The following is a 27,993-nucleotide window of genomic DNA, read 5'->3' on the forward strand; positions in this document are numbered from 1 at the left end:
TCACTATGAGCAAGACCGCAGTGCACTTAAGCGGAAGGAATGGGAGAGAAGAAACCAGGAAGTCCAGCAAGATGAAGATCTCTTTGCTTCAGGTTTTAACCTCTTCGGAGAACCCTACAAGGTAAATTGCATTGTTATGTTTTACATTTTCAGAATGTCTTTTACCAGAATGCATTGTAGAAATACAAATAAAGCTTCTCATCACCTGTAAGAAATGAAAAGTATCACATCTGCCTTGGTACTTATGCTCCTGAATACACTGATTATCCAAATCAGCTTGTGGCAGCAGAGCAAACTGAATGCCGTGCCCAACATTCCATGCTAGCACTGACAGAATCAGTAATTTCGGTTACAGTCCAGTTCAAGATTTCTTCTTCAAAACACACAGCAAAGTCCTGCAGTAGAAGTATGTGCAGCTGATAATCTCTACAAGTGGGTTCGTACCTACAAAGCTGGCACTTGGGTATATTTTCTTCTCAAAAATAAAAGGACTGAGTTATTAAAACCAATGTCCTCTCTATAGATAACAAGTCCATAAGCTTTCTTGTGCAATCATAACCATCTAAAGAAGTCTTTTGGGAGACTGTCTGAATCTTTGGGGAGCATGAAAAGGGTATGAAAGGGACTTATGACAAGTCTTTTCTCTCTAAGGAGCTTTGCTGTCTGAGTTTTTCATCACCAAGGGATGTCTCCCTTTATGATTTCTGCTGCTTTGATTTTCAGTAAGACATTCCCTGAAGAATTCCTCAGAATGTAAATTTCCATATCTTTTTCTCCTCCCAATCAGTGACAATCCACTGAAAGGCCACGACTTCATCTTTCCATTTTACATTGTTAGCAGCTGTAGGGAGGATGAGGGCTCTTTGAAAATCACCTGAAAAGGAGGAGGAAAGACTGGCATTATTACCAAATAGTGTCTAATAATTATAGAGTGGGATAGTGTGATAGATACCCTTGACTCCTAGCTGTACTTTGGTTCAGGCTGACTAGGAAGCAACAGGCCTCATGTCCTTGGGGTGAACTTGTGAGTGGGAAAGCCCCTGGCTCATGTAAAAGGGAGTGAAGGTCTTGAAAAATATTTCAAAAGGTGGTTTTGAAACCCAAAAGTGCAAGATAACCAAAGTATGGAACAAGATACTGGAGCTAAAATGAAGACATATATCTTGTCTGTACTATTGGCTAGCACCAATATTCTTCACCCTATAAATATTACCATCAGGATGGGCCCAATTTCAGCTCTTCCTGAATTGCAACTGGACTGCATGCCAGGTAACTCTCCCCTTGAGCAGGGATGCCTCTCAAGGGTAGATTCCTTACCTGAGAGATCCTTCCTTACCTGTGGCAGAGAAATCCCTTACCCACAACAGATCCTTGCTAAGTGACTGATAGCATGCTGAATTAATGCTATGAAACATTACTAATGCATATAGCTGCTTGATATTATGTAAACATTGTACAGATAATTCCATTAGACATAAACTGTTGACAATGTCTGAGACTAAGATGGGATCCAGCTGCACCTAGGCTCCAAAAGGAATTTAGAAAGCAAGAGGGTCCACTCTGAACCTCATGACTCAATGGGAGGGTCCTCCTTACTCTTTGCATCTCTGCTCTCTATGTGAATCATTCTAACTTGATTCTAACTCAATTTTCCTTTGTATGTTTCTTCTATGCAGTAATTAATAAGGTGAACCTTGCTATCAAACTTATTGAACCTTGTCAAACCACTGTTAAACTGTGTTAAACTCCATCAAACTTATTGAACTCTGTCAAATTATTATTTTACCTCAATAAGAAATACTGCTGCTTTTGTCTTTTGAATGAGGTGGATTCCACTCATCCATGACAGACATATGCAGCCAAATAAGGACTATGCACTAAGACTGTTTGGGGGATCTTTTTTTGTTTTTATAAAAATCTATTTCTGCATTGGATCGTATTTTAGCACCTTTATTTATGGGAATAATAACTTACAATGAACTGACTTCCTGCAGGTCATGCAAACGTTTTTGTTCATGAAAGTAGTCATTTGGATTTCAGTATTAGCCCAATATGCAAATCACTGCAAAATTTTGTGTCAGGAAGTAAAAAACATACCTCCCTCCAATACCTATTGTACCAAAAGAATGATAATATCTGATTTTACATGTTTAGTGTGTAGGTATTTAAACAAAGCATATATAGGGCATATTTTTTGTCAAAAACTGAACAACTAAAAAGCAAAAAATTCTCCTGGTGATTTTCTTGAGCAAGTTTATTTATTTTTTTTAATTGCTTTTCACCTGCTTGGCAGAGAAGTTTGTCAGATCTGTGGGACTGAGCAAAACATAATGTATTACTGTCCAAAAAATCATTGTAATTATAAATTGTGAAAGATAAAAATGAAAAGGAAATTGCATGCAAAACCAGCTACATCTGTCTTACGCTTGGAAAACAACGAGAACCCAGACAAAATAGGAAAGCTAGGTCTTGCCTGCATTTTACACTATGGGGAAAAAAAAAAAAGGACAAAGTGATAGACTGGTGTTTCCTTTGTAAATTCTGCATTGCTAAGAACCAGCCACAATGCAGTTTCCTAAGAACTAAGGAAAGCTGGATCTAACTCTTGGTGTATATGAAAAGATTTCTATTGTTAAGCAAGTGCAAAACTAAATTCAGGGTTCTGTTCATGTTCATGTTTATTCTAAAATAAAATGAAGAGGCTATGAGGTAAGAACAAATGTGCTGCATGTTCAGTTTGAATTCCTTTTGCATTTTGAGGTGTGGATGAGACTCAAGACCTGGTGCACACAACAAGGTGCACCCATCTTATCTCTTCTGGTTTCTCTCAGTGGGAGCAGAGACAAAACACTGCCCAGCAAAGTCAACTGTTGTGGCCTGTGATGGGCACAGGGTCCACATACTCAGCTGGGCTAGCTCTAATGGGCATCAGCTCAAGGGATGGCTGGTGCGTTTCTGAAAGATCTGGAGTTGCAAGGTTAAGATGGAGACTACAGTGACAAAAGGAAGGTTGGGAATATCAGGTCTCAGGAAATAAAAAACATCTCTTCCTTTCTTTTATTCCCAGATCTGGTGTCCTTACTTATTTACCATTCCTTCCTCATTTGCTTCAGCAGTAACCTAGAGAAGGGACTGCTGGGGTAGGGAATACCACCACTGCTGTTTTGATGTTTTAAAGACTGAACAACTGGCAGCTGTTTTAATATCACTCTAAAGTTGGGGGTATTAAAACTTGGTCAAAGAAACAAGCCCAGATTTTCTCATGGAGCTTACTGCTGTTGCGCATCAAGAGATATGTGGAGTATTTGCCTTCATCTATCATCTCTTTGCTCTAGCTGTTAGAGCATCTTTCTATCCTGACAAATACAACGTAGGTGATCATTATAGTTTTCGACAAGTGCATGTTTCTACATTGATTCTTTTCAGTATATACATGTGTACTCATACATGAAAAGGGATCTTTATTTCTGTGGGTGTATAGACATGTATTGGGTTTGCATGACAAGGTTTTGGTAGCGGGGGAGCTACACAGGTGGCTTCTGTGGGAAGCTGCCGAAAGCTTCCCCTATGTCCAACAGAGCCAATGCCAGTGAGCTCCAAGATGGACCCACCGCTGGCCAAGGCTGAGCCCGTCAGTGACAGTGGTAGCACCTCTGGGATAAGGTATTTAAGAAGGGGGGGGAAAAACTGCACAAGAGCAATTGCAGCCAGAGAGAGAAGTGAAAAGATGCAGAAACCAAGGTCAATGAAGAAGAAGTAGGAGGTGCCTACTAATGCTTGGTTTTACAGAACTGATCAGAGAAGAGCCTGCAGTGTTATGAAAACAGACATTTGAAAAAGCGATGTCGGAGTTTTCCTGAGAGAAGCTGCAATTTTACTACTGAATTTTTTAGCACCTTTTAATGTTTTGAATTAGTAAAGAGTTTGAGATGAGTATTTCAGAGAAAACAGTAGGAGTATTTTTGTTACTTTTCAAAGGAATTGCCTCAGAAGAGTTCAGCCTGAGAAAGAGAACCCAATGCACAGCATTTCCATTGGGGAGCCTTTGGCGAATGTTAAATCATTTATCTTTTTCAGGTATAACCCCTTCATGCTATTCAGGTTTAGCATAAAAAATATCTCAGCTTCTAATCCATGGAAGTTAGGTTAACTGTGAGGTATAAGGAAGTGAAAGAATTATAAAACCTTAAGTTTCATACAATTTTTTACAAAACCCTTGTAAACTTGTAAAAATAAGTTTGAGTGCTTTAGTTCTTTGCAAAACTATAATGCAATAGCTAGCTATCAAATTAGTTTTCCAATAGGATTCTATTACAGATGTTTTTTGAAAGAGAGAGAAGCAAATATAGGAAGGTGTACATTTCCTAAATTAACAAGAGCCTGGAATGAGAGGGAAGGCTACTAGCCATGAGTCACAAACCAGACATATAATTTATGCCTTGGAATACTCAGAAAATGCTGCATTTCCTTGATAGCGGCAAAAATGCGATTCAATATGCTGTTCAGAAAATAAGATGTACAGAGGTTTCCTTTAAGAAATCAGCCAATTATCCAGAATATGGAAATAGAAATTGTCCCCAATCTGGAAGTAACAAAGAGCAACCAGAAATTATGACTGGATTTTGTGTTTGTCTTGCTATCTGGGATTATCAAGTGTAATCTGCTTCTCACAAGACCCCTGAATTTGTTGAGGAGTTAAAATTAAAAAGTTAATGTTATTCTTTGTCTTGAATGCAGGTAGTACACACCTGAGCTCTTTCAGGATGTGATACACAAGTCTGGTTTTAGTTGTGTGCTCTAGTTTTATTTAAGCATAAACCAAATTATCGCTCACATTCGCTATTTGTTTTTTGCTTTGCAATCTGGTCCAAGGGCCATTGAAGAGAGTAATAATCCTTCCATTGACTTCAATAACTACTGGATATGAGCTTTAGTGCACTTAAAATATGCTAAGAATGTTTAAATTAATTTAATCTCTATGCTTTTCAGGAAATGTATTTTTTATTAATGCTCCCAGTAAATGACTACAAACGATAATACGTAATATTTATACCATGTTTTTTATCCCTGGGATGTGAACATTCTGTATAAAACAGTTAATATCAAGCAAAATTATATTTATTATTATGTGACATGTAAAAGAAAAGTTGAGAGAATCAAATACCTCCAACACAGAAGTGATTTAAAAGCTCGACATTCAAATAAAAATATGGATTCCCTCTGTGAGGATCTAGAAAAGAGCCATTTAATGTGCTCTGATGTTGAAGTGTTACAGGGATCTGTTGTCAGTACTTTTTTTTTTTTTTTTTAAATTAAACTTTTGCTTTCTGGAAAGTAAGCTAAATGCACCCTGGAAGTGTTGCTGAACCAGAGGTGAAGGTTGGTGGTCAGGCTTTTTTTTGACGTGGTTGTTTCCCATGTGCTATCCCCTAAGGAGTTAAAGTGTTTGGGGAAGGAGGAAACAGAACAAGTAAGTATTTAGACTTCAAATCGTAGTTCCTGCTAGGCCCTTAAGCACAATGGAATATCCTTGTTTTAAATTTGGGGGTTGAACAGAGAGAGCCTGGTTTTGGCTGCTGCCCAAACAGCTCATTGTGCAACTCAGTTGAAGGAGACTGCTCGTGTACAAAGAGCTTATTCTTGGCTTAGCTAGAATATAATTTTTGCTGCTAAAATGACCAACCCAGGGACTTACTTAGTGAATAAAAGTGATTCGTGGTTCTCCACAACCGGGATTATTAACTGTGTCAGTTAAGAGCACTGGCAAATTGTATATAGATGAGAACAACATTGAACAGTTAATTTTTAAATCACTGCCTCAGTGCAGTGGTAATATGTTACAATCCCTGAGAAATGAGCAAAAGGAAATTTGCATTTACTATCTTCTTCTTCAACATTTTTAATGGCATATGCAGTACTAGGGAAAAAAAATCTTTCACAATATTCTTCTCATCTCCTGACTACTTCAGCAATGGGTAATATAAGTAGATATTTCAGGAGAAATCCATGCATGGATTTTTTTCATCACTCAAACTTCTGCATAATACTTGAGGAAAACAGGAACAGTGGCATGCTGGGATCCCTCACTGAGGAATGAAGGGTGACACTAACCAAGCGCAAGCTCACAGTGCTGCTACTCCCCATCTTTATAGCCTGGTGTTAAGGTGTGTTTGGACTGTGGCACTATTTGCTATATTGAATGAAAAAAACCCAAAACAAACATAAGTAAAAGTATGGTTGCCGATATCCTGAAGTGTTTTACATACACTGCAACTTTGTCATTTAATTCCAGACTGTAGAAGTTAACCATCTGCTTGAACAGGAACTATAGTTTTGCTTTGTTTTTATCCTTTGAGTCTTGTAAAGCAATAAGCATGAGGAATAAGATGCTTTAGTTCTCTGCTGGTCGTTTCAATGGAACATAAAGTTTAGTAAGAAGGGTGGTACATTAGTCTCTGTGTGGTGAGTTAGAAAAAGAAGAGAGTGGAAATGAGCTGTGTATTAATTTATAGCTTACAGCTTATTTGTCCAGATTTTTACAAGTGAAAGGGAAGTGGAAGAAGGACCAAAAAAACTCACTTCATGCTTAAAAAAAAAAAAAAAATAATGGCAGTGGAACATAGATGAGTCAGTAATTATTTAATAATTACTGGAATTCAAAGAAGAGTACGAGTCACAAATACAACCAGCCCGTAGCCAATGGAAGAATCCCAATACTTAAGAATGTGGAAATCATGTCTATTTATGTTCTATAAGAAAATATTTTTGAATTATCTTTTATTTGAAGCTACTGTAGCATTTGAGTGAGTAGAAGCTTTTTCTTTTCTGAATTCAGATGGTAGATACGTCAGGTCAAACTAGGCCCTCTATAGAAAAGTAATTGGAGTTATGCTGGAGTGAAGAGTTTGGCACTGTATGTTTATTACAGACTACCCAGCTTCTATTTATGGCAGGACTATGGGTCAAGGGGCTGATAGAGCAATAAAATACTTAAATAAACTGTGTGATTGCAATTCAAATGCTCAGTAGCCAGTAATTGCACGTTCATGTTTTGCATGATATGAAATGTATAAGCCTAACATCTCTGACATATAACCAGCTTATTTTACTCCTAACATCCATAACTGATGCAATTTAAACACTTCTCTGAGAACATATTTAAGAAAATGGGAAGCAGTATACAAATGTTACTCATGCAAGCCTGTTTCAAGAGAGTCTTTGAACAGTTATTGATAGGTTTTTCTTACATAACATATGCAAAATGTAATTGAAATTAAATTAAATGTCAGCATGACACCATTAAATAGCTAACATTTGCCATCTTCTAAGACAACTATTCTGAGCAGTAACTTCGTAATCAGGAATTTACTCACTCTTTTCCTTTATTTATTTTTTGTTATTTTAGACAAATAAAGGTGATGCCCTTGCAAACCGTGTCCAGAACACACTGGGAAATTACGATGAGATGAAGGACCTGTTAACCAACCATTCCAACCAGAGCCACCTTGTAGGAATCCCAAAGAATTCTGTCCCACAGACACCCATTGACAAAAATGAACAGAACTTTTTCCCAGAACCAAGAAACAGGATGATCCCATCTCATCAAATCAGTGGCCACTCATCAACATCAATGCCTCCACCTTCTTCATTGTCATCTAATTCTACTTTGCTACACAGTCACCAGAGCAGCAGGAAGTCAAGGACAGACTGGTCACGTGGTAGTCACAACTCTAGTGGGGCCCAGTCAAGCCAATCCAGTAGTCAGCAGAGCCGGACAAAGCATAGCTCTTCTCATGACCAGCCGCAGGGCAGGTATGAAGACCTCTATAATTGTCAGGGTGAGCAGCATAAAAGTGGAGGAACTGAGGAAGCAAATTCTGTGGCAGCATCTTCACATTCGAGGAGGCATACTCATTCAAAGTCAGCACCCGGAGAACATACTTACAAAGAAAACAGTCATTCAAAGTCACCCACAGAGCTTGAGTTTGTAGGTCATGGTCCTGGATCTCCACTTCCTTCCACTTCTTTGTTATCTGCGAACAATGGTCTTTCGACCCAGAATTTCCCACCAGGACTTCACTGTAAAAACAGCATGGTCCAGCAAAAGCCTACAGCATATGTCAGGCCTATGGACGGTCAGGACCAGGTACCAAATGACTCACCTGAACTGAAACCTCCAATAGAAATTGAGAGTGGATATGGAAATCAGTCCTTTGGAACACTGCTGGAAGGAAAAGTGAACACACCTAGTTCGAAGAACAAAGTACCAAAGCTCAACATTCCTCCTGTTAGTGAAGTAAGTAGTTTAAAATATCTTCTCTCTAGTACCGCTTGAGTGTTTAATGCACTGAATATTTTTCTCTGGAAATATACAGTTCCATTCCCTGGTATGACAGTCTAAAACATTCCTTTTTTTTTAGAATATGCCTGACTACTTTTGGCAAAGTTTGTTGTGATAGTCCCCATAGTAATATTTAATGAAGTTTTAAAAGCACAGTTTGGAATAATAACATTGCTTGTTTCTGATTAATATTAAAAGGCTAGATCTCTGTTGGGTGTAATATATTTATACCAGCTGGAATTCTGGACAGAGAACTCTAATATCTCAGCTCATCTGCAGTTTTCACTCTTGCATTTTCAGTTAGGAGCTAGTTGGATAGAAAGATTACCATTTTAAACACTAAGGTAAAATGGCAGCGTTCAAATTTCAGTGGTACTAATAGTTCTACCAGCAAGGAGTTTATTTGCAGAGTTTGCTAAATTCCTATTGCTTTTAATGGAATTAATGTGGCTTAAGTTCTGAGTAATGCTTATGAAAATGTGTCCCATTAAAGCTTTTATGCATTTTGAAGAGCTCTTAATATTGGGATTCAGTCCCAATCTCTGCTACCAACAGTTTAAGCTGTTGAATTTTGTATTGCTGGTCAGTACAGTAGTCCTGTGAGGAACATTTTTGTTGGTTCATATTCATGTCCATTCCAAGAACAGATGTATAATAAGGATACTAATTGAACTATTTATACTCGGTATACTTTTTATCTTACTCTGAATTTCTCTAAAGCAGTAACCTTTGTGAGGTAGGTTTATAGTGTACATATGAACAGAATTGCAATATGGGTTTTTCATAGCTTTCTGTTTTCCCCAAAATATTTCCCTGCTTGGTAATATTTTTATACTAGGAATGAGGAGCAATGCATTCTTAAACTACTTTATTGCAAAAGGTCAACTTTTTCTATTGGAATAATTGTTTCAAGCCAATAATTTGTTTGACTATTTAAAAACTTGATGTTATTTATTAACATTCCAGGCAGCAACAAAGACTGATGTGTTTTGCAGTAGGGCTTGGAATAATTTTCTGGGAACTGCATCTGAAAACAGTAAAAGGCCTATTTATATCAAGTGGAAGCTAAGAGTTGCTTGCAGATGGTGTTTTATTAGAAAATGTATTTGTTAATAAACGTAGCTTTGTACAAGACTACTTTACAGATGTTTCTGTTTATTTTTACCTTAGGTTAAAAATCTGCTGATGTAGATGGCTTCATAGTCTGTTGCGATTTGTCACTAGCATTGTTTGGCAAGTAAATAATTGCATGCAAAGAAAATAATGATGTTGCAAAAGCAAATACATTTTTTCACCTTTCCCATCTACTAGCACTATGAGTCAATAGAGGCACTTTAAAGTGCAGCATTAATATGAAGTATTTTTTGAAATAAAACGTACCTTTTGCAACTTGTATCAGCTATTAAGAATGCATTTTTTTCTTTCTTTAGTTTTTGAGTGAATCCTGGCGCTGTTGAGATCAGTTGAGTTTTTTGGGTGCAGGGCTTCGCCTACAGTCTTTTTGCGTAGCTCTAAGAACCTCTGATGTGAAATGTTGTTTTTGGAAAGATTCCCAGTCACACAGATGAAAAATTACATTGTGAATTTGTTGCTATAGCTGCTTTAGTTTATATCCTGTGCAGTGAAAAGTATAGGTGTCTAATTAATTTCATTTATGATCAGATAAATGGTAAACTCTAGACACTTTAGAGATGAATGCAGGTAATAATCTTAAAACAATCTGTGTTGTAAGAGCGAACAACAATTTGAAGAGAGAAAGAAAACTGAAAGCTGTGTTAAGGTGACGAATAACTTTCCTTTCTGATACAGAACATATGATAGCCAGACTGATGGATCTTTTACAGCCAAATCTCCTGAGTTTGAAGAGTTGGATTTTTTTTTTTTTGCCTGTGTCAGGACTGTGAACTTTGACCCTCTGTGTTTTTCCACAGATGTGTATCCTGAATTTGATTTACCCTGCATTCAGCAATAAAACTCTTTCCAATCCAATGTTATAGATAACTGGTTTAGTTTAAGCTTAATCAGAACTGACAGTGCACACCTGTGAAACCCGTAACCTTTTCAGAATGACTGCAGCGAGTGGCTCTGTTGTAATCTTTATACAATTGATGTGGAGGCTTATGATCCTTTGGTGGTGCTTATCAATTTATGAACCTTCCCAAGCCACCTTGAGCTGTAGTGATCAGCTTGAAACAATTTTGCTCCTGCTCCACAGGTTTCCATTCTAACACTGTTCTAAGTGATGGTGGTGGTGACCTTCAAACCAGCAGTAAGAGAGTTACATTTTTGGGGCATTTCTCCATAATTTGTTCTGTGGCTGTCCTCTATCTTTGAGTCCATTTTTTCAAGCTGCTGAGTGTGCACATAGAGGTTGCACACCAAATGTCTTCCCAGTGATTGATCTCAACATTTTGTATGCTCTTAAGATGAGGAATTCTGTGAAGAAATAAAATTCCTAGGTGATGGTCCTGCAATAATGGCATCTATTAAGACATGTAAAGCTGGAAAAGAAAAAGACAGTTTTTGCTGTCTTAAGGAAAGGGAGTGGATTAAGTAACCAAATGTTTGAACAAGCAGATTTAAAAGATGAGTTCAAATGGATGTGGAAATATGGTCTCATTTATCATGGCTTAATGGAATAGGATGTTGAGTGCCCTGGAAGCATTTTGCCATGTGTGAGGAAGTGATCAATTTTATAACATAATTTGTGTCACTTGAGGTGTTGCTCTAAGAATCTTTGCTTGGTTGCTGGGCCCAATTCTGCCCTAAGAGATGTCCATCCATCTTTCAGCTCCTCTGGAATGGACAACATTTTTAATGCCTTGCTGCTGGCATGTCTCTGCTGTGCAATGGATTGTGGTTTAGTGATTTCTTAGTTTGCAGAGATTCACAAGAAGTTCACACCGACAGACCAGACTGGGTCAGGATGTAGCATTAACAGCACTTACACACCTGTGGACTAATCCTTGCCTCTGAGTGGATGCTCTTGTGTTATTTCCAGACCTTGACTCACGACACAGAGCAAGTTCAGACCTGTGTTCACCATGCACGGCCATTTCTGGTAGAGAAATAGAAACAGCAGAGTCTCTGTAGACTTTTAGTTGTGTCCTGTAAGGATTTCTTTATTATTTTGTGATGCTTTGGATTTCTTTTACTTTTCTGCTTTGGTTTTCTTATCAGTATTGTTTTCTAAGGGTTAAGATAAAAAAATATTATAGTCTGGTGCCTTGAGCAAAAGCCGGCGTAACCACTAACTTGGCTTGCCAGCCTCTGAAATTCAGAAACTGTGAAGCAGACCTTTCAGAACTGGGAGGCCATAAGGCCATCATGTGACTTCAGGGGGATATGCAGAAATGCACCAGATATCATGACATAAAATTGATAACAATGGCCCTGGAGCTAAAACTGATAGAAAAATTGATAGAAAGCCTCAAGCTGTAAACATTATTTCCTGTTCCTTTCTTATTAACTCTCACCTCTTTAGCCTGTATTTACATACGTACTTATATACATATATATTAATTTTGAGCTTGCATTTAATATTTGGTAAATTGTGGCAAGCCTTGGACATTGCAAAGAGCTTTTGTATTATGTAGAATTCCACGTGCTTAAATTGTATGATGGTAGATGATTGTTACTTACCACTCAAAGAGAAGTGCATAGTTAAATCCATTGCATTTCTTCAAAAAAGTAGATGTTAGAGACCACAATAACATCTGATCCTTTCTCTGCTGCATTAAAATCTAGAATCCTGATACGTGTATGTATATTTAAACCTCTAAGAATCAGATGCTTACAAATTATTTCAAATTGACTAACTCAGCAGGAGATAGCTGAAAGAAAGCCTGAACTTTTCAGGTTGGGCTTGAACACAAATTATTGAGAGTACTGAGTAAAGCAAAGGATTTTAAGGTCTATGGGAACATCAGAAGATATGTTCCTGGAAAATCTTATGCACAGTTTTTCAGAACAATGTGTAGATTCCCAATAAATGTTTAGGGATGGGAAATCAAGGGTAATTGAGATAATGTTTGATTCTCAAGGCAGAGCTTTTAAATCTCACTGTAAAATTGGCATCACATTCCTACCAAGTAGCAAATGCTCATGTACCAAATTTTCCCAAAAATACAAAGCTAGGAACAAATCCAAAAAGCCTACAATATCTATTTCACCACCCACTTAAGTAATAAAAAATGAAGAACTTCTATTTTCACTTTACTTCTAGGAAAATATTTTGACGGGTTTAGTATACTGCAGAGTGATAAGCTTCTGTTACATGTTTCAAATCATTCTGTTATCACTGCATATATTGATTAGCTTAGTACTTTCTGAGCTAGCTGTAAAAAAAGGCTGCTCTCTTTCTGCATTAAAGAGCAAGAAAAATTGACAGGTAGATAACCATATTGATTGAACCTAAATAGTAAATGCAAGAGGCTTATACATGACTTGCAAAACTCTTTATAGGAACCAAAGCCATTTTAATACCTCTCTTTTTTTCAATTAAATGGAAAGTAGATGTCTTTAATTAACCACCCCCATACCTTTTTGATATACATGCTACTCTAGTTGCCAACTATAGTACATTACCATAGTTGTGGGCAAATCACTTTTTGCAGATGGAAGCTTTAGCTGTCCCCCACACTCTGAGCTCTGAAAAAGAATGGATTGAATCACACATTAAGCTGAAATCCCTTTGCTTGGTTCATATTTCAAAAGTCTGAGGCCAAAAACAAACCCAAAGAGCAGTATTTCTTGCAGTATTAAAGGTTACAGCCATATGTTTTTCATTTGTAAATACTGTGAGAAGTAATGTTCTTGTGATACTTCTAAATGAAGACCATATGACACCGCTCGACTGAAGACCTCTTATTGTGGCCTTTCTAAGGCTACTGTCCGATTGCTTGGACAACTGCTAGCAAAGCTATTTTGCAGGGAAAGCAAGGGGACAACTTGCCTATTTTAAATCAAATATAAATAAGCATATTTAGGATCTGATTTTGAACCACTGTTACCAATGGGAACATTTCACATCAGACTGCAGAACAGGACATTTTAAGTCGGTCAGGTGTGACCTAAAATGCTGACCATGTATATTTGGTTTGGGGAAGGAAGGGTTAGATGGCTTCTTTCCCATTGTGCATTTGTTGGTGTTTTTTAAGCTACTCTTAATCTTTTCTTGCTGGGAGGAAGAAAAAAAATCTCAGTGAAATTAGAGTACCTCTATTTGTTAAGAGTCAGTCTCATGGTGTCTTGAAAAGTGATTTTTTTTTTTTTAAATCTTTTTTAAATTCCCAATGCCAAAGTAACTGCTTATAAATGGCTTGTTATTGGTCCAAGTTAAGTGTAAGAAATACTCTTATTTAGATTGTGTCATATGAAATGCCACAAAGTGAAATGACCTCAAAGGTTTTGGGGAGTGCAGTAGTAGGATTTGTTTTGTTTGAACAAAGATGTGGAGGCATCATTTAACAGCTGCAGGGGGACTGTGGGGTGTATTCATAACTCTGCCAATACATTCGCTGTGTTAATATGGGACAGTCACTTTGGTACTTCTCAAAGTCCTTATAGCCAGTTTAATTTGTAGAGGTTTTTTTATCAAACAGAAGGCAGAAATCTATCAATCCTGTTTTTCATTCTGATGAGTGGTCTTCAGTGCTTTGGTGCATCTGACTAGGAAATGGGGTTATGGTATTTACTCTTCACCTTTAAAGGAATATTGTTCAGGTATCTGATGGAAAAGCATTATTATGTCTGCTTTTCCATAACTAAAACTGCATATTTTCTGCTTCCTTCAATTAATTTGAGGAAAACATCACAAGCCGTATAAAAACTGTTAAGTGCTGTGATACCTTCATGTAGACTGGTAATGTACTTTTTGAATAATGGCCAGCAGTCAGTAGAGCTAATTTTTCAGCATCTTGTTTCCACCCATCTGGCATGCAAATGCATAAGGAAGGATGTTCTTGGATATTGGTAGGCTACTGAGTTGTCAGCTAACAAGGACATTCTTCTAGGACCAGTCCAGCAGGTGTAACCAAGTTGGAGCCTTTGCACTATTTGTTAATACTTTTCTGGAACGTGACCTGCTTTAGTAATTATATTCTCTGTCAACTGTAAAACAAAGAATGCTCATGTAAAAAAAAGATGAGAAAATGTCATTTTCAGGTATTTGAATTTTTCATAGAATCATGGAATCGCCTGGTTGGAAAAGACCTCCGATATCATTGAGTCCAACCGTACCTGTCCACTACTAAACCATATCTTCAAGCATCCCATCTACCCATCTTTTGAACACCTCCAGGGATGGTGACTCAACCACCTCCCTAGGCAACCCATTCCAGTGCCTGAGAACCCTTTCAGTAAAGAAGTATTTCCTGACATCCAATCTGTACCTCCCCTGGTGTAACTTAAGGCCATTTTTATGCTGTACCTTTGCACTCTGGGCTGAGATCAGCCCTCAAGTGAACAGCACACGTGCTTCTTTCCAAGAACAGGATTGGCAGGTATCAGCATTTGGCCTTCTGTGCTAGAATGAATGGCCATTGGTAAACTTTACCATCAGCTATGTTCAATACTATTGTATCTGATGCAAACCTTTAAAGTTACATGCAGCTAATTTGAAAGAACCTACTTACAGATTCACTGCTGTTTCCTGTCATAACTTTCAATTTTTTCCCACAAATTCTTCCATTCTTTTCTTTGTAGAGAGCACAGGAATTAAGGGTTTAAATAGTCTGAGAACACAGAAGTCTCATGTTTTTTAGAGCGTAGGCAAGAGACTATGCACACGTTTTTGCATGGGCAATGGCAGCTATTGTGAATCATCACTGGGACTGAACCTGGGGCTTCTTAGGACAGCCTCTGCTTCTTGAACAAGAGTGAGAACTCTTGCTAGTACTTATAATTGGCTTTTTACCAGGGCCACTTGTTTAGTGAATATGATTAAAACATTACATCCAACATGCTCCTGTTAAACATATAAAAAGAGGCATAAAGTAAATACAAGAAAATCAGTAGACATAAATATAGACTTGGAGAAGAAAGTTCTAATCATGATGAAAATGGCCAGCGGCGGGTCTGTTTTGGAGCCAGCTGGCATTGGCTGTGTCGGACATGGGGAAAGCTTCTGACAGCTTCTCACAGAAGCCACCCATGTAGCTCCCCTGCTACCAAAACCTTGCCACCCAAACCCAATACAGTACCATATGTTGCCAAGCTGAACGGAGATTTACAAAGGATTCTGCAACAAGTCAAATAAGGCCTAGGGAAATAAGAAGAAAGGGTTAGTTATGCAACAGAGGTAGACATGAAGATGTAGGTGTGATCTGAACATAGAGTGAACCTTTGCTTCAGCTTTCTGTAGGAACTTGCTGACCTTGAAGCAGAGGATGGACAGTGGAAGTGAGGACAGGGAAACTGGACTCACAGTAGGGGAAAGAAGAACTGCGGTACTAAGGTGCAGTCAGCTTTCTGGTGGGAATTGCAAGAGCAGAAGTGCTTAACTGTTCTTAAGCTCATCAAACTCCATCTTGTGAAAAGCTGTATGTGATATGCAAGCAATTAACCCATGATCCTGAAGGCAGCCACCTCCTGCTCTGTGTTCTTGCACTTTTACATGTGTAAGATGCTTACTTGCATGCATACCTCTGGGTATTTCGTACGCTTAATTGGTTGACATGCAGAGTTACACTCAGATTTTAAACCATTAGAGGAATACCATATGAGTCATATTTATAACATAACTTCAAAGTGTGAAAATCAGAGGAGGGTCTTACATGAACATTTCTGGCTTTATGGCCAGAGCCACCCCTCTATAAGCTAATAGTGTCTGATTCAAGTATGGAAAAGCATTTAGGAGTTGCAGGTGAAAACATCATATGGGAATACTTTAATAAAAAAGACAGAGCAAAAGTAAGTTGAACATATAACTTGGCAACTCTCCATGAACTGCAGATGTAGGTTGAAGTTATTTAGTTGGCAGGCGATTGCTAGTGTATTAGCAATGTTGGGAGGAAAAAAAAAAAAATCTAATTTCTGTATTTTGGCTTGTGCAGTAAAGAAATTCCTCCCACATAAATATGTTCATTTCACCTTCTGGGAAGTAAAGAAAGGAAACTGTAGCTGCAGTCTGTTATTTAATCTTCCTGAAATTAGCATTTGGTGCTCAGGAAGATTGAAAGATTTAATGCCAATGCCTTCCTCAAAAGAAAGAAATGACACACCACATATGTTTTAGCACTGGTTAGACTGTTAAATGGAATTAATCAAAATCCATGTTAAAATATTTCCATGTGTTAATTAGCAACAGTTTGGAACATTAAAATACATATTGGCTTGGGAATAAATTAGTGAAGAAATATCAGATTGAGTTTGTGGGCTTTTAATTGCAACATAATATACTGTGTGTTTTAGCAAGGTAAATGTAAATACACTCCTATGAAATGAATTTAAAAACTGTGTAATAAACCAATCTAAAACAAAACAGCCTTTCGTTATGGCAGATACCATTTCCCATTTTAAAAGAAACATTAAATCGTTCCCTCATATAATAAAGCAAGAGATAAACAGTTTAAAAATGCCGAGAGTTTCATCTCAGGCCAAAGGAAGTTTTAAAATTTCTCCTTTGAAAACCATGATGTAGCAAGTACCAACACCAGGTCTCCTGTTGTGAGTAGAAGAATTCACTTTTGCCTTTCTATTGCTGCTGGGTCACTGCAAAGTTTGTGCCTCATTCCCTCATGCTGAGTCTTGAGAGCAGCAGAATAGCATAAATTTAGTTAGGTATGTAAATGAAACTGAACAAATGGGTATATTCATACTCTTAAATTAATGTACACAAGGGAGGTAGAGGTATCTATGGAAGCATTATGGATTCCTAACTGAGGACAGAGGCCATGGTTGGCCCACAGAGTAGGGAGGACCTATTTCTCTTCCTAGGGAGGGAATGACCATTCCTTTCCATGACAAAAGATTATGCAGAAACCACATCCAAGAGGATTTCTGAACTTGCATCCCGGGGTTGATCTGACATGAGCACACTGGTGGGGATGATTTTGTGTACATCCAGTGCGGGGAACTTGGGAAGAAGGTAGGTGTTGATTTCAGTTTTTTCTATGGTTGCTGTTCAAGTAGCCATTTGTAAAATAACATTGAGCATGAAGAAAAGGTTTGGGAAGCAGAGGGAGGAAGAGGCAAGGTAAGTACGGATGCAGTCACTTTCCAGGCTAATGAGCCTATTTTTGCTTGGATTTGCAAAGATCTCTGAGAGGAGTCAGTGACCAGAGGTGTAAGCCTCAGTCCCCATTAATACTGCCAATTAATACTGTCAGTCTAAATATATTTCAGTTAATACAGGCTGCTTTCCCTCGCACGCTTCCTCAGAATTATTTCCCATTGTTATATCCCCCAGATGTGTAAACTCATTGGGTTATATTTCACTGAGCTGCAAGCTGTGACACTTAAATCCACAAGACAAGCTGGCAATTACTTTTGCTGTTTGTAAATATCCAGGCACCCGTTTACATTTGCCAGTATTTTAAATATTAACATTGAGATAATTCTTTCTTAAATATGTTAAAACATTGGCACATACCCTTTCTAAATTTTGAAAACCATAAAGATCCTCAGGTCACTTGGAGGAGTCAGGATTTTGATTTTATTACTTGGAGATCATCCCGAATGAAGGCTTCATGTCCTGTTCAGTAACCTACAGCTGTGGGGTTTAATGCCAAGAAACCCTAACTTCCATGTCATCAGAAACTAAGAACATCCCAAAAAATATGTAATTTCTGCTGGCACATGCTAGTGACACTTGAATATGCTTCATTGTGAACCTCTCTTTACATCCAGGAGTAGCTTTTCTAAGCAACTTGCTTTTGAAGTAAAACTCCACAGTATATTTTGCATTGGAAAGAAAAAGATTTTAACATCTTCCCGCCAACGCATGCAGTTGCACATTGACATGAAATATGGCACAAATTTAGCTAGGGGAATATTAAAAAGAGTAATTTTTATTCAAAGCAATTATTCTAGCAACCACATCATTTGCTGCACAATACCATGATCACAGAGCTCACCATTTAACATTGTTTCATGGCAAGGACCATGCACTGTGGTGTCATGGACCACAAATAGTTTGCAGATCCAAGTTTGGAAATCAGGGATTTAGGGCTTTGCCAATATTTCTGAAAGCAAATGTTACCATTAAAGTTTCTCTAAGGTCTGTGGAGTCACAAAAAGCCAATGAGGGCATATGCACTGTCTGTGCCGATGGCTGACGTTTTTTCATTGTCATAAATTATTTCTTCCATCACCAGACAGAAAATGAGTGTGCAGAGTGGAATGGAGATGGGGCTGCATTCAATAAGTTTCTGTGTGTGAACACAAAGAAGTATATTTAAATCCCCCTAAATTTGTACTAACAACTGCTATTGCTTTTTCTTCTCCATGTAGTGATAAACCGGTTCTTGCCGGTTCTTTAAAACATAAAATACCCGATTCACTGTACTCCAGATAAAAAAAAATAAACCAGACTGAGAAGCAGACCCTTCTCGAAGGGATACAGAGGTGATTGTAAAATACAGACCTGTCTTACTCTGTGATGTTGGCATTACTGTGCAAGTAATCCCACTAATTCCACAGGAGGGTGAAGACTTTCTGATTTTGACTAGAAGTAACAAAATTGGACCATAAATGATCAGTCTGAATAAGACTTATTTAGGACTAGCAGCAAGAGTAGGATGTAACAGGGATATAGAGAATTACTGCTCTTCAGAGGAGAAGAAAAATTAAAATTTGCAAATGCTGTTTTTGTAAACACATTTTATTAAGATGTAACTGCACCTGCATTTCATCAAGAAAATTGTTTGCTACAGTTTTTAATATACTTTGATATATTGAATATATTTGATTTATTTTGATAATAATGTTTTTTCTGCTTTTATTAGTATTCTACATACTTTAGGTCTCTAGTCTCAAGTATCAGATCTTTTGAGAGATGGCCTGTTTATTTGTAATTCTGATCCCACTTTTTCCAAACCAGTGTTTTAGCTGTAATGAAGACTTCAGATAAGCAACCAGATTTCAGATGTTTAGCTAAATCAGGAATATTATATTACTATTGACTTTGCTCGGTTACAAGAGCCAGGTGCTAGAAAGAAAAAAGGTGCATTACTGTTAGCATTTTATTTTATCTTAGGAGCACACCTTGGAAACAAATCTGATCTTCCCCAGTTGCTGCTCTTTGGTTCCTTGGGGAGTGGTCTCAGGATATGTGAACGAAATTTCTTTAGGCTGAAAGGGAAACAAGAGGAGCTCTGCAGGGATGCCTGTAACGTGCTTGGGATGCTCTCTGGTGCTCAGAAGTCAGACTAATACCATGCTGCCCCTTCTCTCGCGTCTTCTTCCCCAAGACCTACACGCTGTGTTTGCTGGCTTCTTGGCACCAACTCTTTTGCTCCACAGATTGACTCCTGTTGTGCTGCCCTTCTTACTAATGTAGATACAGCTTAATTCTGTGGCACTAGGACAGATAGTGACCTGGGATAAAATTAACTGTCATAGTGTTATAGAAAGGGTGACTAACTTCCATAGCTTGCCTATAAGATCTCTAAATACCTGTTTGAGCAGGTGGCAAAACAGAGAAAGCTCTGCCTTCTCCTCACCATGGGCTGCAACTTTGCAGGGACAGCCTAAGTCTAGCTCTTTGAGAAGAGAAAACTTCTATAAGTGATGGAGGCAACTTCCATAACTAAGCATGTTAAAAGGGAGCTGATTTTTACAGCCTAGCGTGGGAGATTTTCCATAACAAATCTTGCATGTGGTTTCAGAAGTGGGAGCCCAGAACAATTCTCCATGTTCTTGGCTGCTCCAGTCATTTTGGTTTCTAGGGTGAGGCACATGTCAGGTCACTGAAGGACAGAAAGGAACAGAGGCATGAACAGAGAGAGGGATTTCCCTTTCATTAGCCACAATAAATATGTTTGTTCAAGAACAAATAGCTGGAATAAGAAGACGTGCAGCTCTGATGCTGAAGAAAAGACTATTTGTGTCAAATACATAGGAAATACTGTTCGCAGATAAACCATTCTAAGGATTGTCCTTTAAGGAGGCCAAGTTTACTTGGGATCCTGACTATGTAAAGGCCCTGTATTTCATTATTTTCCCATTAGCTAACATGGGATGCTGCATGGTGAGTAAAGATGTGATTGCAGTGAGCTGAGCTTTAAACCATTTCAATAGAATATAGTGCTTTACTGCAGCTGACTGGGACTTTGGTGTTGTCAGAAATCCTTATTGAGTGGGATTTCCAGGTTTAAAGTCAACAGCTAGAGGCAGAAAGAAGAGATGCTGTCTCTGTGGCATGCCCTTAATAAAAAGTTTGCTTGAATATAACTCCCTTTTGATAGCCAACCTGTGTATAATGGCGAGGGTATTTACTTGGCACTCTTCAGGATTACGAGCGGTATTTTGTTGTAATGGTGGAGGGAGAGAGAATTCCAGAGAGAGACCAAGCCTGTGGCAGTGGAGCGTAGCAGGGGTACTTCCATGACTGTCCCAGGCAGAGAGGCAGCATGAACAGCTGGGCACAGAAGGAGAAATGGATTTGCTTTCACCAGTGGATTTGAAGTCCAGGCTGAAGGCAACTCTCACAGTAAAAACGTGGCAGTGTGTGTTGGCAGAACAGGAGGCTTGGTCAAGAGCAGCTGGAAGTGAAGGCATGAGCTCCAGTAGCAGACTGTGGCAGAGAACATGGTGGAACACCTAAAACCTGCTGAGGGTGCACTACCTGACTTTCCTAACTGCTGCAGCCTCTGTCTGGGCTTCTCCAGAACCAGGCCGTTTCTTCTTTGTGGGGTTCTTGCAGATTTCATCTTACTTCCCTTTCTGTAGATAGATGCTTGATTCTTCAAAGTACTGAAAGTAAAGTTGACTTCTGCGCCATGTTTGTGAACTTGAGCTTTTGCGGATGTCATAGATGATTATTTTTCTGGCAGCGATATCATCGGTTTGTTTTCCTCGTGTGTGCATATGTACAAATCCAGATGTAAAATCAGAGATAAGCAGAACATAGAACACAGACAGTCGTATGATTGCTTAGATTCTACATCCACGCTTGCAATACAGAAGCTGAAAAGGCTTTCCCTGGCACAGTGCTGTGGTTTCACAATAGATCACACATGACGAAAGTGGAAAGGAATTACACATTTTGTTGCCTCCTCTCCTGTGACATGAAGCCACGTGGATATCTTCACTGCATATGGTTTTTGATTTTGGCCCTGAATACAGACAAATATCACAGGCCCTAACAATTGTCATTTCTGGTCTTCCTTCCAAAAGTGAGACCCAAGGGAATTAATTTTCAGCTGAATGCTCTCTGTTCTGTTCACTGCTTAAATTTACTGGCGTTGCTTGTTTGTCTCTTGCTGAGTGGGATGATACAATGACTTCTTAAATTCCTCTTTGTTCCCGCAGCTACTTTCACACTTAGTCCCTCTCGAAGCTAAGCATGATCAGCTTTGCCCACAGTGCTGGTGTCCCATGGCTCCCAGCAGTAAGTGCCATGCCATGGGGAAGGGTGCGGGTCTGCAGTATGGGGGCCAGAGGAGGGAAGCAGAAGAGTTAGGCTGATTGCCCATGATGTAGGGAGCAGAGCTGTGTGCCTCAGGAGCTGGAGGAGAGGAAGACACTGCAGTCCTTGGGTAAAAGAGCAAAAAAGTGAAGGCATCAGTGCATGCTTTAGTGGACGCGCCAGAAAGATAAGGGCCTGAGAAGGGGAAAAGTGCAAGGGGATAACAAGGCAGGTATTCACCCAGGTGCAGGGTGCTGGACTCTGGCTGCCCAGAGGAGTAAGCAGCAAGAGTGCCCACCTGGGCAAATGGAAAACCTGGAGAATTTTCTCTTGACTGACTTCTCAGCTGTCTTCGCCTCTTCTTGTGACTTGTCTGCACCGTTTGCAGGGAGTAGCAGTAACTGCAATAATGTGTTTTTAGATCAGACGACTAATACATCCACTCTAAGGAGAGAGAAGCTGTGCATGAGACTTCTGCCCAATGCCAGTTTCCTCTTATGCACCATCAGATGCGCATTGCAAATAGCTGTGGCTGTGATAGCAGCACAACCTGTGCTCTGTTGTCATAGAAAAGCCGGAACGTTTTAAGTGAGTGTGTGGTACCTGAGAAACAATTCAGGATCTTCTGTTAGAAAGCTTTGAGTTAGCAAGCCACTCTTAAACCTTAAGGTGATGACAGTACACATATATAAGGTGTAGAACCAAAGCTTCTGGATTTGTGTATTTGTGTAAGAGAAGGTGTTCAAATATGTTCTCCCACCATTTTTTAATGTATTTTTATGGTGGTGATGACTGGACTTTGCATATGCATTACTGTAATCCTACATCCTTGTAGCGAAGTCTCACCTTGTGAGATTGTTGAGTGTCATGTTGGGCAAAGAACATAGCAGATATTTTGGAGCAGAGTTTTCCTTTGTGAATGATTGCTTTCTCTTTGCTCTGAGGAAGGAAAAAAAAAAAAAAAGACACAGGACTGCATTTACCACAGGTCTGTGTCTGAGCTAATAAACCATGCTGAGAGCTTCAGCTCAGGCTTACACCATTTTTGCTAGCCTGAAACACAGGCTGAGATATCTTAGGTCTGCACACAACAGACAGCATAATATTCCTTGAAAGGGTTCCAAAAGTTTAAAGGCCTGGATAGCTACTGCAAGAGCTTGTATGGGTATATAAAAATATATACCATATAGGATGTGCATAAAGCCATATGAAAATCAAGCAAAATGTGCACACAGGTCTATTAAGATTGCTCTTGGAAAAAGAAATGTTTGGAAAATTAGAGTTCCTTTTTTAAAAGAAAACTCAAGCAAACAAACAGGGAAAAGCCAACACTGGCATTTTTGCATGTGGCTGTTGGACAAGTCTCCTTAGGGGTTACCTTTGACACTGGGCTCTTAAAGTTGCAGCATCTTGCATAATGTGCTTGCACAACAAGCACTGCGCTTTACAGGCAGCAGGTTTAGACCCAAGGCAGTAAGTAGTGATCACTGCCTTTGTCTGCAGCGTTTTGTGACAATGTTCTGAACCATTCCAAAACTGAAGGATAGAAAATGGAGTAAAGAATATTGGGAAAAAGAAAAAAAAAAAATCCCCACAGCACATCAGTCTTGCACATTTGGCTTTAAGTAAAAGAGGTATAAGTAATTATGTCAAAACCTGGTGTCTAAGCTTATTTACTAAAAAAGAAAAATCAATGCATGTTCTCCAGGAGGATCAATTTGTGCTCCTGCCAAAGTCAGTGGAATTTTTATTTTTGGTTTCAATGGAAACAATTTTTGGCCCTTGGTAATTTAGGTTAATAGATGAAAAGTGTTCTCCATTTTTTCCCGCCCTTATACATCTATACCTACTCCATAATATACCAAACAGTGAGACAGAGATCTGAACCTATTCTTCTGCAGAGGACTTTTAAGGATTTTTAAGGACTGAATTCCAAACCCACTGTTGCTTATAGTAAACTTATCTCTGACTTCAGTAGCCTTTTGATCAAGACCTGTAAAAATAAATTTGGAAGGAATGACTCTGAAATTAGCATGTAGAGATGACAACTGTGTTATAGACGGGACTGAGTATTTGTGCTGTCCTCTTATGTAGCACTTCAAACCACCACAACTTTCACTGAAACAAGCTCTTGGGAAAATAAATGGAGAAGTTTCCAAATACTATAGCTGCTTCAGTATTCATACATAATAAACCCAGCTTCTGTAAATAACTCATTTTATCTGTCAAACATTGTAGACACTTATGCCACATTAACTGTCACTGAGGTCGTAAATAAACAATGTATCTGTCTACACATTACTTATGTCTGGGGGGAAATGAACAAGTACACAAGATAAACAGTAAGGAAGATATTTTAATTGTAAAAGAAAATGTTGATGTTGCTATTGCTAATTATTTTAAATGCATTGGAACTTAAAAATACAGTTCATAATTCAATGCAAGATGCAAAAGGATAATACTCAAACAAAATCGAGTTAATAATGCATCTAGTATGTATTTCTTAAATGCATTTCTACTCCCAGTCATTCAAGTACAACTCTGGGCACATTTCGACTCTTTTATTCTAAACACAACAGAAAACGGCCCCCCCGCCAACTGCACAATCAGATCTGGGAGCCTCAGCAGCGTCTGTAATGATGCTTGACTTTGTAGCCAGAATCTTCTCGAAATGGTATTTGAGGATTTGACTCAATTCCATCAGAATCAATGGTGTTTTCTGTATATAACCTTACAGAATTTACATGTGGGTCTAGAGTGTAGGTCCTGACTGATTTACTGTATGTCAGTGAGCTGAACTTACATCTCTTCAACATTGTCACAATGGACTCTTCTTTCTAGTAGTTTGTGTGATTTCTGCTTAGCAGTCAGTGCTGTACTGCTTGTTTGTGATCACATTTAGGCACCAGAGATAATAGGAGACTTCTAATGAGAGGCCAAAATATCAGGAGTCTGCCTTTGACCACTGGAGTATCTTGTTGTTGAGATATGTTCTGTACACTTCTAATTTTGTCTTCTGTAGGCAGTGTTGTCACTTAAAAGACCAATTTCTGAGCTTTTCTTAGAATAATTTTTTTTCTTGATGTATGTTTGAAACCAAACAAATCCAAAACCAACAAACCAACAGATTCCCTTCAGCCCCTTCTAAATTTGTTGTACTTTTTTGGGGGGAGGAGTTCATCAACCAACTAGGTATGGATAGGGATAACTGGCTTAATTTATGATACAGTAAAATTACATTAAGCTCTGTCTGAGCCAAAGTGATAGTAGATATTTATATTGTTAGATGGTATTATCATTATTAATTACAGAATTATTATTATTCAATGTCTGTACTAACCACTAATACTGCAAGAGAGACAATGTTTTAAAACAGGGGCTTTATAAATTCTGTTGATTGGCTAAAATACACCTTTTATATTAATGGTCTTTTACCTAAGCTAATGAGCCAGAATATTAAGATTTAAGACATTAGTGCTATTAATGTAATAGTTAATGATGATGAAATTCAGCCTTTAGATATTTCCATGGATCTCTTGGTCACTTATGAATGGGCAGAATTTGACCATATACGCTTTGCTAAAACACCAAAATACCACAAAAAAGGACTAAGGTGCGTTTAATTCTGGGATTATTAAATCACAAGGTAGCTGCATCTTTGAAAAGAAATGTATTAACTTCTGCTTGGCATGCATATAGCAAGAATCTATTGTGTGCATCCATGCTATTTTCCTTTGATATTGTTAAATATCTGGTAAGTTGTTTTCTGCCCTGCACAACAGTGCAAGTGGCATGCTAGAAAGCATATACGATCTATAAGGAGCTCTTGGTGCTGGATTTAAACAGCACAGCTATGAGAAGAATTCAAGTGCAGACACCTCTTGTTAACAGCCCTTCCATAGGTGCTTAAGTTCAAATTAACTGTTCTGAAACCCAAATTAGAGTCAAATCTGATGTGAGACAATTTACTCTGCACAACAATCATGGGCAATGAAAAGTGTTCTGCTAGATTGCTGTTTGTATCAGATCACTATAGCTCCCTTGGTGGGAAAGTAGTGCAGAATAACAATGGCCAGCAGCTAAATGTAATTTAATTATTGGGTTTACATATTGGTTAGTGCTTGCATTTTTTAAAAAAGAAGCGTTTTCAAGCCAGGTGTACAATGTCTGGCCAGTGTTAGAAATCATTATAAAAAGCTGGAGGAATAATAGACTGATGATCTAACACATTTAAATTAAGCAAGGTCTGATTGTTGAATGTTGAAGGGTGGTGAGTTCGTTTCCATCGAGGGCTGACATTTTGTCCTTTTTGTATATTGCATTGTTAGTGGTATAATGCATGCAGAAATACAATGATGAAAAGCCTGGAGGCTCAGAGTTTGAAAATAAAGCTTCCTTGAGGTTGAAATATCTGTTGTTTCACACAGCAGCTTTTCTGTTTACAATCACATGGTAAATTTGAGACCATTTAATATTTACAAACCAAAGGAAAAGAGAAATAATAAGGTGTCAGTCCATCTTTATCTTTCATTTGTCCATTAGACTTTCTTATAACTGAAAGATACTCCACATTGCTGAATGTAAGGTGGCGTAGGGCATCATTGTTCTGCACTTGTACTGCACTTTTTTCTCAAAGTTCCTTCTTTTGTATCGTAACAGCAAAATTCCGTATCACATCGTTGTTTGATATGAAATTGCTTGATAGGGTGTGATGACACATTCATATCATGTTAGCAGCATAATTTTACTGCTCCATTTTTTTAAACCATTTGCAAAAGTGCCTGAAATGTGTGCGTTATAAAACAGGGTCATTACAGCTATGGTTGAATTGGCATTTCAGTAATAAACCCTTTGGAGAGGGCTAGATATTAATGCAAATCTTTTATCATTATAAATATGAATCAGTCAGCAACAATATGGAGTGACTTTGATAAATGGACATCAGAAAACCTGATTTGCTGAATGGTGATACTGTGGCTTTCAAAACCCTGGCATCATGCAACCAAAATGTTTGCCGGGGTGGTACAAGTCCAGAACGTAGTTTGTTGGTTGTTTGAGGAAGGAAGGCTAATCACAGATCAGCCAGCACCGTAGGTCAGAGGTGGCTGGCATCTACTGCATTTGGAAGGAAGGAGGTTGAAATGGATTGCTGTCTTCTAAATGTAGCCTCAGTTTGTGCCTGTATTTCATACAGGTGCCAAAGGCCATCTCATTATGTGCCTCTGTGGCATCGTGGATCCAGCCCACTGTCTTTACTCAAATGAAGCCTACTACAGTGTCTCCCAGTAAAACTGATACAGCCCTTTGCACTCTCTTTCGGAAGAATGTTTTTCATACTGTGTTGTGAATAGAAGAGTCTCTGTATTGCATATAGAGAACCAAACAAAAAGATTTCTATGCCAGAGCTTCTTGTCTCATTCTTTTCCTGCCCTTTCTTTCCAGGGAAGTTACTTCAGATGTGCTTCTCTGAGGGATAAAAGACATCCTCATGGGAAAGTGAGAGCATCTCCTGTTGCAAACAGGGGGCTAAATGCTGATCTCAGGTTTGGATTCAAAGTAGGTTAGTGGACACCTGAAGAATCCTTCCAGGTGTGGCTCTCCGAGAGAAGAACTCCCATATACATTTCCCTCCTCTTCTTCCTGAGGCAAGGGTTGATGGAGCAGTTACCTCAGCTTCAGCACCAAAGCTTAAGGTCCTTATTCAAGGAATTTTATTGGCTGCATTGACTTAGGTTTTATCTGGATTTAGGCTTTTGAGGTCCATCTGTGGAGTATCGGTTACAAGCTCAGGAGGGACGCCAGCATGGCTGGTGATCTGAACAAAAAGCTCACAAATGATGTGACTGCACAGGTGGAGCGGAGAAGCGGGGTGGCTCTGGATCCTGCCTACAAAGGGTCAAGAATGACAAAGATAAATAGTCATTGGTATGAATGCTTCATCCGTTAAGTAGTAGTATCACATATATATGCCTGTCAGGAATTATACAGTTTATGTTGTCACTTAGGATGTGGTGGTGGTTTTCTGCTGAATTTCTCTAATTTTTGTTTTATACTCTGTCCATGACAACAGTGAACTCACAAA

The 27,993-nt window shown here is 38.6% G+C and overlaps 1 protein-coding gene across 1 annotated transcript; it reads left to right on the forward strand.

Annotated features, from left to right (window-relative positions):
* On the forward strand, positions 1-27,858 carry LOC104531887 (AF4/FMR2 family member 2-like; the record flags this gene model as incomplete). Its single annotated transcript, XM_010176913.1, has 4 exons — positions 1-121; positions 7,406-8,296; positions 27,354-27,467; positions 27,661-27,858. Coding segments are annotated over 4 exons (1,324 nt in total), but the record flags the coding sequence as incomplete, so codon positions are not given.
* Between the last annotated feature and the right edge of the window lie 135 nt (positions 27,859-27,993).

Source organism: Antrostomus carolinensis, unplaced genomic scaffold, assembly GCF_000700745.2.
Source record: "Antrostomus carolinensis isolate BGI_N321 unplaced genomic scaffold, ASM70074v2 scaffold19021, whole genome shotgun sequence".
In the NCBI taxonomy this organism is placed as follows: domain Eukaryota; kingdom Metazoa; phylum Chordata; class Aves; order Caprimulgiformes; family Caprimulgidae; genus Antrostomus; species Antrostomus carolinensis.